At 40.5% G+C, this 15,732-nt stretch overlaps 2 protein-coding genes across 3 annotated transcripts in view; one reads left to right on the forward strand and one right to left on the reverse strand.

Moving 5' to 3' along the window:
• The first annotated feature begins 442 nt into the window (after positions 1-442).
• Positions 443-1,098, forward strand: LOC115396456 (trypsin-like). The gene is made up of 3 exons (XM_030102328.1): positions 443-600; positions 711-742; positions 869-1,098. Exons 1-3 carry the CDS (start codon positions 443-445, stop codon positions 1,039-1,041), a joined length of 363 nt encoding a protein of 120 aa, XP_029958188.1. The 3' UTR covers positions 1,042-1,098.
• Positions 1,099-1,240: 142 nt separating this feature from the next.
• The window catches only part of cblc (Cbl proto-oncogene C, E3 ubiquitin protein ligase), a 19,470-nt gene continuing 4,978 nt past the window's right edge, over positions 1,241-15,732 (reverse strand). Inside the window, exons 2-13 of one of the 2 annotated variants that reach the window (XM_030103316.1) lie at positions 12,391-12,537; positions 12,121-12,277; positions 11,573-11,694; positions 6,717-6,854; positions 6,538-6,625; positions 6,257-6,388; positions 4,752-4,940; positions 3,932-4,084; positions 3,665-3,705; positions 3,149-3,223; positions 2,894-2,943; positions 1,241-2,171 (exon numbers count right to left, since the gene is read on the reverse strand). In XM_030103316.1, coding sequence (XP_029959176.1) covers positions 2,053-2,171; positions 2,894-2,943; positions 3,149-3,223; positions 3,665-3,705; positions 3,932-4,084; positions 4,752-4,940; positions 6,257-6,388; positions 6,538-6,625; positions 6,717-6,854; positions 11,573-11,694; positions 12,121-12,277; positions 12,391-12,537 — 1,411 coding nt within the window. In that variant the 3' untranslated portion in view covers positions 1,241-2,052. The remainder of the gene's footprint in view (positions 2,172-2,893; positions 2,944-3,148; positions 3,224-3,664; positions 3,706-3,931; positions 4,085-4,751; positions 4,941-6,256; positions 6,389-6,537; positions 6,626-6,716; positions 6,855-11,572; positions 11,695-12,120; positions 12,278-12,390; positions 12,538-15,732) is intronic. The other variant, XM_030103317.1, reaches the window with a different exon arrangement.

A 15,732-nucleotide genomic window follows, 5' to 3' on the forward strand; every position in this document is an offset into this window, starting at 1 on the left:
CGCAGGTGGGGACGGTTGGGGCTGCACACAGCGGGCTGGTGGGATATAAATATGAACCAGTGTGTGTCCAGATGTCTTCTGATCACTCACCAGACACCACCATGAGACTGCTGGATCTACCGCTGATATTCGGAGCTCCCGGTAAAGACACAGAAATACAACACTGGCAGAAGGAGGCACAAACTCAAAAATGCGTTGTTGTTTTTTTCTATTTTGTGTGTATCCATGTTTTTCTTACACACTTCCCCCTGCCTCCATTGTAGGTCACGCTGGGAGATCATGATGGGTTGGACTGGAGTGGCTAATGAATACTGACACCGACATCTGGCATCCAGAGGAGGTCAAAAATTAATTTGTTCCCTCTGAGAAACTTTCTGACTTTTCGCTTCGTCTTCCATAAATGTAATGCAGAGAGTGAACAGACATCTAAAGCTTGTTTTAGATGCGCAGTTATGACTACCAGCCTCTGGATTTTGACATTACGCTTATCGAGCTCTTCCACCCTGTGGAGGTGACTGCGGCAGTGGCTCCCATCCCCATGGGAGAGCTTCCTTGTTGTGTATCTGGATGGGGAAACGCCGTACCTGAAGGTGACAGCAGGTACTCTTTTAAATTATACAGCTTGAGTGCAAAACAAAACATGAAAAACACCATAATCTGTAGTTTGGTTTGGTCTCTTATTGTGAGTCTCTGTGTTCTGCCCGTTACAGCGGCGATGCCCACCCGCCTGCAGCGTCTGGACGTGCCTGTCGTTGATGCGCTGGATGCATGGAGGGAGGCCAAGATGCATTCAGTGTGAGTTTTACAGTGTGTGTTGTCAAAGCGGACTCGCAGCTCTGCGTGTGTATTACCACCTGCTCACCCTCAGTCTCTCGGCGTTGGTCGGAGCGACTCTGGCAGCCCAGCGGTGTGTGTGTTGGAGGAGTTCACGGCCTTATGTCACGGGGTCAGAGATGTGCTCAGCCCAATTACCCCGGCGTTTACGTCAAAGTGTGTGAGTTTGTTTACTGGATTGCAGACCCTCTCGCACTAAACCCCTGAAGAAGTGATTGATCTTTTCGACGCCCTTCTTGCAGTTTATTACTCTCTATTTCCCGTTCTGCTTCAGTACTCACCGCTGCTCTCTACAGCTTCACCGCCCTTCTTCCTTCACAGATCTTGTTAAGTTGTTTCTGTGTTTTTCTGGTGCTTCGTCTTTGCATCACACTCATTTTCTCCTTCACATATTCACAATCAACATGCATCACAATATTGGAGTAATTAAGCGTCTTAATAAATATTCAGTCTTCATTTGTCTGTTTTCATTTCAGCATTTATTTGCATGTTTAAGTGAGCCAGAAGCCTTTCTCTTGCTAATGCATTGATCGAGGTAGCATTAAAAGAAAAAGCGTCATATATTCTCTCTAGGCATGCACTTCTCATAAATTAACAATATTTTTTTTTGTCAATTATTACTGAACTCACAATATTAAATAAAAATATTTAAACGTTTCTTTAAAAAAATTATTGATAATTCTAGCCTCTGGTTAAAAAATACAATTATGCAGAATTCTCATATTTTAAGATACTGTATTTTGATGACTTACGATCTAAAATAATCAAAATGCCACAATTAGGATTTGTAATATTTAAGTTTTATAGATCTGAAGTCCATGGTTGTTGCTGATTGGAATAATTTGTGGAAAAATAAATCTTTCCATTGTATTCTAATCTTTAAAATGCATTTGTAATTGGACTCTTATTTGTCATTGTAATTACATTTACATTTAATAATCCATCAGTAGTTTTATTATTTAATAAAGGCTTAGTGAAAATACGTAAAGAAGACGGCGTGAGAAATTGACATTTCGGTGTCAGTATAAAACAAATCATGCTGATAATGGCAGAGGAGGCATTTCTTCTTGTCACTTCCATCCACTCGTCTCAGGTGCAGCAGTGCAGCAGCCGCCTGCTTGTTTATAGTTAAGCATGAATATTTCCAGGTTTTACATTCACTGAAATCTGACTTTGTGTCAGTCAGAAGTTCCCAGAATCCCGTGGCTGTTCCGTAGCTCACGATGACATTGTCCTCGCCATCTCTCCGAGGCCGCACTTGTCTTTCCTCAGCCCTTCTCTCATCTTGCGTCTTCTCTCTCTGATTGGGCTGGAGGGTCCGAGCCACACCGCTTCACCTGCGCACAGTCACAAAGAGAGCTCGCATTCACACCTGCAGCCAGAGGAAACACTGCATGTTGGTAAAACCTCTGCCTGTGGAAATAACAACTCGGATGGAGTAAATGCCACTTTGGGTTAGCAGAGCTTTCATTTTGATGGCAGGTGTGTTGATTGGCGTAGCTGGAATTACTGATTATTAAATTCCAATAAACCCCCAAGTGAGCTGCAAGCTAAAGTCTTCAATATAAATAAAAAGGAATTAAAAATTAGGATTGGTAAATGGATTTCATTCTTATGACTCTTTTCCACTGATTTAGGAGCCCCCAAAGCGCTTTACAGCGTTAGTCACGGCTGAGAGGCAGCACAGTCTACCAACTGAGCCCCAATACAATATACACACAGCAGCAGATCATCAAGTACCAGGCTTACAATTATCAAGTCCACTGTTCCAAAATGATTGCCGAAACTAAGCTGTTATTAATAGTACAAGATTTCTATTCTGACATGGTGATTTCTCTCTGACAAATTACTGTGAAATAAGAAAAACAAAGCTTCTCAAGCCAACTCAGCCTGACTTTCTCCGTTGTGAGCAGTTACATGAAAGCCTTCTGTCTTTACTCAGTTTTAAAAAAGTGCTAACAACAGAAATATTCAGTCTAAACTGCTCTAAAATCTATTCATTTTAATTTTCAACACAATTTGCGCACTATTGAAGGTGGAATGACATGTTGTGACTTACAGTTGGCATTTTTCTGAGAAGAAGGCGTTGATTGTGTGAGGTGCTCAGCACTGTGAAACACAGAAATGGAAATACAGTTGAAGCTGCTGCTTTGAATTAAAAAAAAAAATCCTTAACTTCTCATTAATGTCTATTCCTGATAATCAATAAATCTTTTAGAAATCTATGAAATGTAAATGTAAAAAAAAAACAAAAACGCATGTTTCTGTGAGGCTCAGTACAGAAAGAAAAAGAAAAAAAAAAGCCGCAAGTTACCTTTGAGAAAGAGGATGTGGTCTCAGACCATCAGCGCTCCCCTCTGTGCTGCTGTTTGGATTCCTGCCTTGGGTCCTGAGACGAGCAGAGAAGGCAGATTTTAGAACAATTACAATGTGTTTTGATTTAAAACCATGAATGTGGCCAACTTTATTTACATATCTTTGTAAATCTTCACACGAACAGTAATGACAACAATCTGACTTTGCCCTTGCTGCTTTATCAGCGAGCATGGAAGGCATTTGTAGTTGTAATGGTAAATTTGTGTATAAATACATAAACGTATTTCTGCAAAAACCCTTGCGCTGTTTCATTTGCAAAAGTAGCCTATGGGGACAAAATGAATCTTCTTTTTCACACTTGTCAGAGGATGGAGTATCTTGGCAGAGTTCTTAGTTCCCCTTGAAGAGCAGCTGATTTCACTCGTTCTTATACATGAACCAGGCAGTTTTTTTTAAAGATTCTATATTTAGATGACAGGAATAATTTCCCTGAAACTCATCTGCGGTGCCTCACCAGTTTCTCTTTTGTGTGTGTGTCCCAGCGTCAACGTGAGCCTGCAGAAGAGAGGAAATGGGTCATCGGTGATTGTGCAGGCATCAGCCGCTGCTTATATTCACACCACTCTTGGTGAGTATCTGCGATGCTGTGCATGCATAAACATTTTGGATAGTTTTAGTGTCTTTGAAGGCTGTGCAAAGTCAACATGTCTCATCATCAAGCGGCCACAACATGATAGAGTAAAAAACATGTAAACAAACCCAAGAGCGTCTGGAAGCTTACCGAGTGAGAGTGTGAGTGTTTGATCGGAGACTTGGTTTCAGATGTGTGACGCTGGAGGGATGGAGATGGGCATCGAGCGGCTGTGATGTTTTTAGGGGGAGCGTTTGAGCTGAGTTGATGAAAACTGGAAGCCTGGTTATCCAAACTTGAGAACTGTTGAAGTAAAATGCAATCAGTGAGTGGGGAGCATAAATGTATTGTCTAAAGAGGCGAGGAGGATGTATACGGATGTGTGTGGCAAACAAAAAACAGTGATCACAGACGCTGCACACTGTTTGCCTCATGCCATTTTGGACTTTTTCAATGATTGGCAGACTTTCTGCATTAAAAAAAAACAAACATCACTTTCACCCGCCGATCCGCAGGGTATAAATTGGATTTGTTGACAGGTGCTGGCTCGAGGCATTTACATTAAAAATGAAAGTTCTGTCATAAAAGTCTGTATACAAACTGCAGCTGGCACATTTGTAATAGTCCTGCAATCTATTTTTGTCTGCACTACATTATTACATTCATTACAATCATTTCCAATATTTCTCAGAATTAGACAGAAAAAAAATCATTTTCTGACAGCAGTTCATTCAATACTTAATAATGAATGTTTGGATTTATGGACTATATATATATATATATATATATATATATATATATATATATATATATATATATATATATATATATATATACATATTTACATTTTAGGAAGTTCAAGTGTTGCTACTTGACTTCACACTCAGTGCACTAACAAAGTCGTTCAGCAGAAGGAGTATGACATTAACCATTAAAGGTATAAGTTGCCCCCCGTGCCCGGCTCACACACCTTCCTGAGCGCTGCCATTTCCTTGACCAGCAGTTCGATGTCCTCGTGGTCCTCGTGGTCCTCGTCCTCGCCATCCTCGTTACCTTTGAAATCCCACCGGCTGCCGTCCGGCAGGTAAGGCTCGACAAGGACGGATTCCGTTCCTCTGATGTCGCAGCGACAGTACGGGCAGGTGTGGCCGGCTGTCTTCTGTTAAATACCGAAAACTTGTTGAACTGATAAGGTCATGTGACTACAAAGACGTATTGTCTCGAGAACAGCACTGTGTCGTTTGAATGGGGTAGTGGAATATTTTGACCTTGTCTTCAGAGAAGAGAAGCCACTAGATTTTCAAAAGGTGAAGAGGATGGAAAGTGCTATCTTCAGCAGACCCCGGTTTTTACATGTTACAGATGAAAGCGAGGTGTTGCAACATTTCACTGGCTGTTCATTCAGCTGCACTTTGGTGTGAATATAGAAATTGCGATATAGTTCCTCTACCATCTACCTTGTCCTGTTTTACAAACGTGTTGATAATTTTGAACCTTTGTCTGAACTTGCTTAGAACTTTCATATCTGGTCTGACACTCATAAGTCTTATTCAACTTCCTCATCATGTTTCTCAAGCCCTCTCGTTTGATATGCTTCACATGCTGCTTCTCCTTTTTTTCCCCAAGAGACTGTACATGACATTGAGGAGAATGTGAGCACAAATTCACCTGGCACATTTTGAAGCCAGATATCAGGACATGCCGCTCTGCACCTTTACAAATGCTTAAACACTGTCTGAACAGAGGGAAGACCTCTGATGGGCGAGTGTTTTCAAAGAAATACTCATCGAGCACAAAACTGTTATTTGAGAGCAGTAACTGTTATTCTGTTTGGATGCCCTGATTGCCACTCTGTGGTCAAGAAAGAGTAAGCAGGATATTGTAAGGGAAGGCCCCCGTTGCCTCACGTTTGTGTGCTGCTGCAACAAATAGAAGTCAGATCTGCTTCTGTGCAGTCTTAAAATGTTGCACAGTCTGTTAAAATACTAAAAGACATTAGGCAGTTAGTACATCAACCTCAGTACTTTAAACATTACAGTATAAATATAGCAATATTTGTCCTTTCTCATAAATCAGTGTGAGGAAAGACAGAATGATGTTTAAGTATGTTTCCTTTTTTTTTTTTTTTTTTTTTTTGCTAATTCACGTTTTACACTACTAAAATAACTTTGTGGGTTTTTTTTTCATATTTGAATGAAATGTTTCCCAGAGACCCTTGAGCATATTTTTGACCTAAACCCCAAGCCACAGTGAAATAGCCACCACCATTCTAGTGTGGTGATACAATGACTGACATAAATATACCTTGTCTGTTTTGCTCCACTGAATGCACCAAATGTTACAGTAACAGCTCCACACGACTATGATGCACATGCAAATGTTAAACAGAGTTCACTTGTCTTGCATGTGTAATGCAGTCCTGTTTCATTTCGAGCAGACATTAGACAGTTCAACTCAATGGATGAAGATCCAAACCTGCCAGCCCGTGAGGCAGGGTCGACACAGGAGATGGCCACAGGGTTGGATCTTTGTGTCCTTATCCCTCTCTGCGCAGATCTTACATAGCTGGAAGGTGCTGCCGATCTCGCAGTACAGCTCATACTGTTCCTGTTTGGTGAAATGGGGGAGGCAGTAGTTACTCAGAGGAAAAATAAGAAACACAGTAAAAGATCTATGTTTTGCTTTTGGTCAGGCTCAAGAAGCCGCCGGCAGTCCTGTCTAAAATTAATAAAGTGGTATCAAGTGCATCCGGTTACTTCTGTAACTTTGACTTTCCCCTTCTGGGCTGGCTCGCACAAGCTTGACAGGTCGGGGTTCACATCACGGCCATCTGGGTACAGGTAGCTGCAGGCGTGAAAACACAGAAGTACTGAGAAAACAAACACATGAACAAAGGCAAAATAAATCAAGAGCCTTTGTGTGTGTTTGTCCTTACCAGCCTTCCTTGAAGCCCTGAATGAGAGCCTGGTAAAGAGGTTTATTCTGGGGGATGGTCTGGACGATGTCCGCCTCATTTGTCACGTGACCGATAGCCCAGTGGCCCATTCTTGTGCAGCTTAGACGGAATATATAGCTTGCAGGACGACAGATGCTTGTAAGTTACACTTGTTTCCAAAACACAAGCTTAAAATTAGAACTAGCATCAGACTCTGTGAAGCTGACAGATGAGTCATTTGAATATTGTTACAATGGCGGAAATTATTTTCAGAGTAGAATCAAAGTTCAAATTGAATTATTTTTCTTTGCTGTTGTGCTTGAACCCCAATTATAAGCGCTCACAGCCAATCACATGGCAGGAAACAGATGCAAATATGTGAATTCACGGACTCGACAACCTGCTGAATGTGAAAGTATCTAAGTGCCTTTGAACATACCATGATTATTAGTGCCAGATCTGCTGTTCTGAAGTTCTCACAAATTACTGATCTACTGCCTGGCCAATGGCCTTCAAAATTTCCAGACAGCGATTAGAAAAAACATGGAAATAATCAGTGTACTGCAATTCCAAAGGGGAAAAAAAATAATTAGGCCAAGATCACAGAGGCGTCTGTAAAGCCAGTCACAGACGGTATGATTACTTTACAACACTGTGCAATCAATTTTATAAAGTGGGTATCAAAACAAGTTTCACTGCACCGTTTAGACTTTGACTGAATAGGAGGTGATATGTGAATGCATATGGTAACAGCGGCTGCTTCGTGCATCGCTTTGCAAGTAGAATGACGTTGCAGTGTCATTATATATAATATAGTGGTCTTCTGAGCAGGCGGTTGACACGTTGGATAGGATTTGCTGAGATCCTATATAAAGGGTTCTAAATTGCATGCTCACACTAATAGATTGTGCTTTCAGTGTGTGTGCATTTTGCTGGTGATCAACAAAGAATAGCTCCCGTCAGTCACATCACGCACAGAGTGAGTGTTCAAATAAGGGTTTGGCATGTATCATCACATGGAGTGATTGCATGGAGCACTAAGCCCCCTCAAGCAAAGAAAATGAGGAAAACAATACTGGATTTCATGAAAAAGATTCAACATTAACATGGTAGCATTGAAATTTAAACACTTAAACACTTGGGTTAAAAAATAACCCAGTTTTAACCAAAATGTTGGTACTGAAATGGACAATCCCAGTTTTAGGTTAATTTTATCCCAATAGGTTGGGTTATTTTTCTCAACCCAATTTTTGGCTTGAATTATTTAACGTAAAAGTTGGGTTATGCTAGCTGCAATTGGTGTAATTCCTAACCTAATTGTTGGGTTGCACAATTTAGCAGTAACAGTAATTAGTTTCCCTAGCTGCTTGCCATTTTCAGGGTTGTGGGGGGAGTAGAGCTGACAGAACTTATTTTAAATGGTAGACATCCATCATTATTTTTATTATAACCACCAACATTGTCGTGTGTGGTCATAGTAGTCACATACAGCATGCTTAAGTATTTACTACCAGTTTAAAAGATGAACGATGCATTTCATGTACGTAAGATGTATTATTAGAAATATTAGTGAGATGACGCCATAATATTTTGAAACATCAAAAAAAAAAAATAATAATAATAATTAAATTAAAAAAAAAAAAAAATCCAGCCTCTAATCCAGGGGTGTCCCAAGTCAGTCCTGGAGGCCCGCAACTCTGCATGTTTTCCATGTCTCCCTGCTTCAACACAGCTGATTGCAATGAGGCTCGTTACCTGGCTTTCTGCTGGACTTGGCCATGAGTCTTCATGAGATTCAGGTGTGTTGAAGCAGGGAGACATGGAAAACATGCAGGGCTGCGGCCCTCCAGGACCGACTTTGGACACCCTGCTCTAACCCAAAGATGGGTTGCTCTCTGAAAAACAACCCAAAAATGGAGTGTAACCTTGAAAACCCAGAAATTGGGTTAAAACAATAGCCCTATAACCCAGCAAATGGGTTACTCTGTATAAACATAACCCAAACATTTAACCCAACACTAGCAACTCATAAATTGGGTTACCAAAATAACCCAGCATTTTTTTTTTTTGTGTGCATCATCTGATGCCTACTTGCGTCTGGTTAACAGATTAAGGTTAACTTAGCTTTCCACAGTCTCCGATTCAAAATCAGTAACCTTGAATTCTTCCACTAAGGATTTGAGGGGTAGTTGTTGTTTGTTGTGGTTGGCACAGAGAGCGGTGCTGCCCACACTCTTCGGCAGCCCCATCATCTCCCGAGGTGGTTGCTGACCTTCCTTTCCAAAACCTCAACAGTAGAGTTTGGTAAACATCGCATGCTGGTAGAGCCAGGCTTTGAAATGTCCCAGAGGGCCAGACTTGTCCTCAGTTTTCAGTTTGCCAATAGGGCTGTACGATTTTGACGAAAAACCTAATTGCGATTTTTCTGACACATAATACGATTGCGATTCGATTTGCGATTTTCACATTTTATTCTTTCAAATGCAGAAAACAGCTAAAATTATAGTCGAAAAAAATTCTTGTTGCTTTTACATGGTCTTGCTCAAGTTGACACATAAAATAACCTAATGTAAACTAAATTGACAAAGCTTCAGGCAGCGGCAGGCGAGACACCACCGTGCTGTCTGCATCACGTTTGGAAAAAAAAAAAAAGTGCGTCGTTTTAATAATGAAATAACAAAATAATAAAAACCCAGTGCTGTCGAAATTGTAATTCAGTACTGGTCTTGCTTGCATGGTTCACAGAAAATTACTTAGACAACAGTTTCCAACATGAAATAAATGGAAATTAAAAACCAGAACCGCAAATAGGCACCACTGTGAAACCAACTTCAACTAGAAAAAAAAAAAAAAAAGAACTCGCCAGCTTCTAAAGATAAAGGGTAAAAAAATGAATCCTTATTGCTGTAATATTCTTAGATCACACTCAGTTCAGTAATCCTACTCTGGGTCATCTTCCCTCTCATTATTGGGCTGCAGTGTCATGTTTTCATGGAGAGAGATGATCGCATCCACATGCTGGATGAAGGCTGGGGCGCTGTCGGGTGATCGGGTGAGAGAGAGAATAACCTACGACTTGTTGACGTTTCTGTAATGTGTAGAGGTGAGTCTTCAAGTGTTGGTACAAATTAGACGTGTTCCCTCTGGATCTGGCTGCTGCACGGCGACACAATCTACATTTGGCGCCACAATCTACATTTGGCGCCACATCGTTTTTTTCAAACCCAAAGTAAGTCCAAACAACTGAATTACATTTCTTTTTAATACCAACTGCTCCGCACCCTCTTCTGTTGTCATCTCAGCCATTTTCACACCGTGAATGAATCACACTGAAAACTTTTTGCTCCTCACGGCACCGCAGCGCACACACGCAGGGTTCGTTGTTAGCAACCTGATGCTAGTCAGCTGCAGCAGTGCAGTGCATACATACTTGCTTCCTGTTGTCATTTCTGATTGGCCGGTGGCCCAGAACGCGAGACTCGAACGTGTTGATTGGCGGATAGGTCTGTCACTCAAATGCCTCGAAAAACCTCAGCCGTGCGCGGTTTGGTTACCGCAGTAGTTAAAACCTCAATTTCAATGAGGTGTCGGTTAATCGTGCAGCCCAATTTGCTATCCAGCCTAATTTAGGTTGCCTGGACAGATACGGCGTCCTGCAGCGACATCTTGAAACAACTTTCAACCGTCATGCGGATCTGTGTGACATAACCATAACGCACCATAGTTCAGAAGCTGAGATGTGATCCAACCTGATACTCATTAAATGTACTTGTTGTAAGTAGTCAGCATATTTACTACCTACTTTGAGATACTTTGAGCCATGCGTGTTGTTCAACTGGCCATGTGCACACACAAGTTAAAACATTAGGTATATCTAGCTGGTAGTGATTGGATCTTCTTTTATCATTAGAAATTTCTTCATTCTTGGTTCCACCGATTCAACAAAGAGCTGAATTCCTCAGAAATTTTGGTCTAACACTGTAGACCTAACATCCTTGACGTGACTCTTTTTCCATGAATTCCCAAAGGTTTACCCTTGGACTACAGCTTGACTACAAAAGCTGGTTATTAATCCATTGAACTCAGCGTCATGTAAAAAAAAAAGTGGGTTGAGGTCATTTTCTTTCTCCTGAAAGTAACCATCAGAAGATAGTTACACTGCAGTAATAAATTAATAGACTTGATCTGCAGAAAGAAACTTTGTTAGGCTGTGGCATTAGAACAGTGCTCAACTGACACTAAGGAGCCCAAAGAGTGTCAATGAATTCTCCACCACACTCCCACATCACCACCAGCAGCAGCAGTTGATGGTAGCCCGAGCTGTAACCTCAGTTTCCTGCCCTTAGCTGTAGTGGAGGAAACTGGGTGTGGTTTTCTGCAGGTGTAGCACATGACGTTGCCACATGTTGTGTGGTCAGTGATGATTTTAAGTAAAAAATTATATATTTTTTTCAGTTACTGTTTTCTTTCATTCATCTGCCGCATCAGTGGTCATTGATCTCTGGCATCAGCCAGGCATTTGGGCCAGAACTGCCACTCACTGGATATTTTCTCTTCATCTCTGTAAACTTTTGAGACAGATGTGTTTGAAAGTCTCAGTAAATCTGTAGTTTTTGAAGAACTCAGACCAGCCTGCCTGGTACAAAAATCAGTGCTACATCCAAAGTCATTTAAATCATCGTTCTTCCTGAATTCTCATGGTCACTTTGAACTTCAGGAGGTCACCTTGAATTTTTTTTTTTTTTTTTTTTGCATTGAAAATAGAGTGACCAGAGAGTGTAGAAAAAGTGAAAGAAAGTGATTAGCAGCTCAACAGTTTCAAAATATGATCCAAGACAAAAACGAATCATTCTCACCTGCCAGGTCTGTGCAGGTAGTGCTCCAGACGAGCTATAACCTGGTCATAGGTGAGGAAGGCCATGTAGCCCGGATGTGTCACTGCGAGCTGGTTCCAGTTCCTGAGAAGTGATCTCCAGGGCTGAAAGGTCAGAAGATATTTGCCATTGCTGAGATGAGAGGAGTCACAGCGATGTCGTCATGGATGTCACATTTGTGATTAGGAATTATAGAGTTGACGAAGTATCTGGTTCTCGCCAGAAAGCATGTCGGTCACTTTGTCTCCCATATAAGAGCAACAAAATATGATTTGAGCTTCTGTAGTGCTTGCATGTGAATTCAGCTACATTTATACAGTTGTTTTTACTCTACTAATTGTTGAGCCATCCCTTGGCACAAGGGTGGATAGCCATCTCCATGTCTGTGGTTGCTTGGATCCCCGTCACGTGAGAGTGCATGTGCCATGTTTTAAGTATATTGGTGCACTTTAACTCATGTATTAACTTGCAGTTAAAAAAAAGAATACATGCAAATGCATCATTTTGCTGTTTTGAAAGGTTTCACTTGCCTGAAATAGTCTGGTGAAGATGTCAAACTCAAACACAGAGATGTGATCATTACAGGTGAGATCAATGGTTGATTTGAGAGCCATGGATTCCATCCCCTCCTCAAATGCATGCACGCCTCTCAGCAGCTCTTTAAAAGTGCTCCACTGCACGATACACCTGCCGGGGCAAATGAACAGTCAGTGAATGCAGAGAGACAAAAAAAAAAAAAAAAAAAAGGACAACAAATGGAACAAAGCATGCTGTCAGAATGAGAAATTTCCCTCACGCACTGGTTGCCAAATGCTTGTCTCCAGAACTCCTCTGCCTCCGTCTTCGTCACCCTGTAGGTGTCACCCTGAAAACTTCCCTCCGGAAACATGGCCCTCAGCTCCCACAGCATGTGACTGAACATCAACGACAGTTTGGTCAAATTCCTCCTGTGAGTGAAAAACACAGCTGAGCTTCAGTTGGAGAGGAAAATGATACTTTACACATGACATTCAAGCACTTTGTCTTCTTGGACAAGGGGGGTTGAAAATCACTTTCTAAGCTGGTTTAATCACCTTAAGCTGAAAATCCAAATATACAATACTGACATTGAATGGAAAAAAGAAGGCCAGAATATTTTATGTGCACATAGAAGCTCTCCTCTCCTGTAATTTCAAAACGTTATTGTCACTTGCTGTATTCTTCTACAGTTAAACATCACCAGTTCTTGAACTTGTAACAAACTCATGTGTGTTCAGCTGAAACATGCACTGCCAAAGCACTGCTGATACTTTCCATAGATAAACACTCATGTAACTTCTCTAAAGGTAGTCCAGCTTGCAAACAGGATGCTACCTTTTGCATGCTTGCCTGTGAATACCACAAAATGTTCCATTGGCCAGTGTGTCTCTCAAGGGCAGTCGATACTGAGCTCGCTCGTCCTTCCAATGTCTTTGATGTGTTTTCTTTTCTCGGCATGCGTAGCCTATTTTTATACTATTGTTTTTGCACTATTATCTACTCAGCATTGCGGGCCAGATTTGTTGTACAAGCAATATGTACATTGTTGTCATTTCATTCATTTCATCCCACAAAATAACACAAAATTAATTAAGTACTGAAATATATGTAATCTGGTATCACACCAGCCGAAAAATATGCTTTTTTTTTCACCACAGCATTGACAAAGCCACTTTAAGTGGAATCGTCCTTTGTAAAGATCCCTCTCTGACATGTTTTAAGTGGTAGCCATTGAAGTATAATTCTGCTTTGAATACTAATTTGTATGTCTGAAGTTTAGCCAGTCATTCATTCAAGGCTACTTAAAAGGTTCTCATCAAATTTATGCCGTGAAAATTACTGAATCCTCAACATCCAGAATCTATGACCGTGCATATAAGGCCGAAAATGTAATGGCAGGGCACACGTTTTCTCTTTTGCTATAAATGTTTATGCCTGAAATCAGGTGGCAATAAATGAAGTACATTTGATATGGGGAAGATTTCATTTTTTTTTAGGATTTGGACTTAATCATTTCCCCTGTATGTCACAAAATTTAACACACGGTAGTTAATCATCAGATTTATGCACATTTAAAGTACGTCACTGTACGATATATTAGATGTGGTTTATAATTATGATCTGTCTCAGGAATGGTCAACTTTGATTATTATTAGTGCCACAATGCAATTTATCAGTGGCCAAGTTTTGACCGAACACTTCCACCACAAGGAGGGCAGCTTAATACTACAATCCTAATTAAACTCAAGTGGTTAAAATGACTTTTTTCTTCTTTGATCCGGTAAAACCAATATTGCATTATTTAGGGAAGTTGGCTGTAAAGAGTGCAGACGATAGCAGCAGCTGCTCATGTCTGTAATGTTTGATAGATTGAGCTGCAGGAATTTTTAACATGGCACATTTTCACTTCCGTAAAACTTTTTTTGATGCAACTTCAGAATTTTTTTTTTAGATGTATGCAGACATCGTAAATTCATTAGAATACATCTGATAGCGTGGAAAGTGGCGATAAACTTTCCGCCCGAGTAACCGCAGTAAACCTCTTCCAGAGCAGAACAGAGTAGTAGCAGAAGAGAATGTGGGAGGGAATGTGTAAGACCCATCTCAAGGTCTGGCCGGGCCTGGGCGCCATAACCATCCCTCAAGATTAAAAAAACTGTGAAAAATGTACAAGAATCACACAATTTGCCCTGCATTTCTTCAGAAATAGCTAAGGTATTGTGTAGGATATGAACTTCGGGTGATTGATTACAGAGTGGTTTCCATTTGCAGATGCCATTGTTACAGATGTTGTTCAGCCACGAGGCAGATTGCATTACTCTGAGAAAACAAACTGCCATAGAGAAAGTCATTTACTTCTATAGAAAGTGTTCTATAATGGTCACTATAATGGTGAAATGTTTTAGAAATAAGGAATGACAATGTGATTGTAAATTTTTGCATTAAAGTTTCAAGATACGGGTAAAAACCTTTTTTGTTGTGTGACCTTATAAACAAGTATGTATGTACTGTAATGGAATTTATTTTTGCAAGCCTGAAAATATAGTTTCAACATAATTACAATTATGTTTTCTTTATCAAAAGGGGGAAAAAAATACAAACTTTATGAAATATCAGTTCAATCTGACTGCACGACAATCACACACAAGCTGTTTTTTTAGGGTGATAGACTGTACGTCAAATAACATTCTCAAGAAACTAGATAATTATTTTTATTGCTTCTCACTTTCTGTTTCTGTTCTATTGATATATATCTCCAAATATTTGACATTTTTTAAAGAAGCTTTTTTAATAAAAGTTCAGTACTTCTATCTTTAGACTACTAAGATTGCCGTCTATAGGTTTCAATTTGTGAATCACATTTCGATAAGTACATAATAGACTAGATATAACTTGGAGAATGGAATTTATTCTAATCAAAGCAGCTTGTTTCTTTTTTACCTTGGACTTTTCAACCATGTGACATTGCTTTCTACTATTTGAAGACAGTTGTGTCTCGGGAAAGGGTTTTAGTTGTATTTGTCAGGGAGTTTGTTCATTTGCGCGCTTCTTTCTCAAATTCCTATCAGAGGAGACCAAAGCCGTTGATATGTAACAGACAATAATCCTCCAGCCTTTAAACCCTCTGCTGTCTGTCTCTGTTTTCTGTGCCACTTGCTGGATTTCAGTTCTGTTTTTAGCTTTGCATGATCGACTGACTGAAATTTCACTTGCCAAAGGCCAACTATGATTCTCACTTCCTCCACACTGTTTTTAGAAACAGATAACTTAGTGCCCTGACTCTAAGAGATAACATGCTATAGGAAAGGCAACGTTACGACCGGCAATCTGGAAGCACAAAAGAGGGTCTCTGCAGAATTATCCACAATGTGAGTTTGTCACATGGCTGCTCATGCAGTCAGCGGTGTGGTCAGGCCATCTGTTGTGCATGCAGATGATTCTTGGATATGATGTAATAAATCTTTAAATAAGCCTTGTCTGATTTTCAGATTCAAATCATCGGTGCTGGTGTCTGGAACAATTTGTAATCACTCAGCAGATGCTGTGGAGTGTGGAGAGGAATCTACACACTACAGCTAAGAGGCAGCTACAAGCCATCGGGATAAGCTCGTCACTTGAATTGT

This window comes from Salarias fasciatus, chromosome 11 (genome assembly GCF_902148845.1).
Source record: "Salarias fasciatus chromosome 11, fSalaFa1.1, whole genome shotgun sequence".
In the NCBI taxonomy this organism is placed as follows: domain Eukaryota; kingdom Metazoa; phylum Chordata; class Actinopteri; order Blenniiformes; family Blenniidae; genus Salarias; species Salarias fasciatus.

Bases quoted from the DNA above. Each gene is read 5' to 3' on its own strand.
- LOC115396456 (XM_030102328.1), top strand. From the start codon at position 443: ATGCGCAGTTATGACTACCAGCCTCTGGATTTTGACATTACGCTTATC. The intron at 601-710 runs GTACTCTTTTAA...TGCCCGTTACAG, and splicing joins GTACCTGAAGGTGACAGCAG to CGGCGATGCCCACCCGCCTG. The intron at 743-868 runs GTGCCTGTCGTT...GCTCACCCTCAG, and splicing joins CCCGCCTGCAGCGTCTGGAC to TCTCTCGGCGTTGGTCGGAG.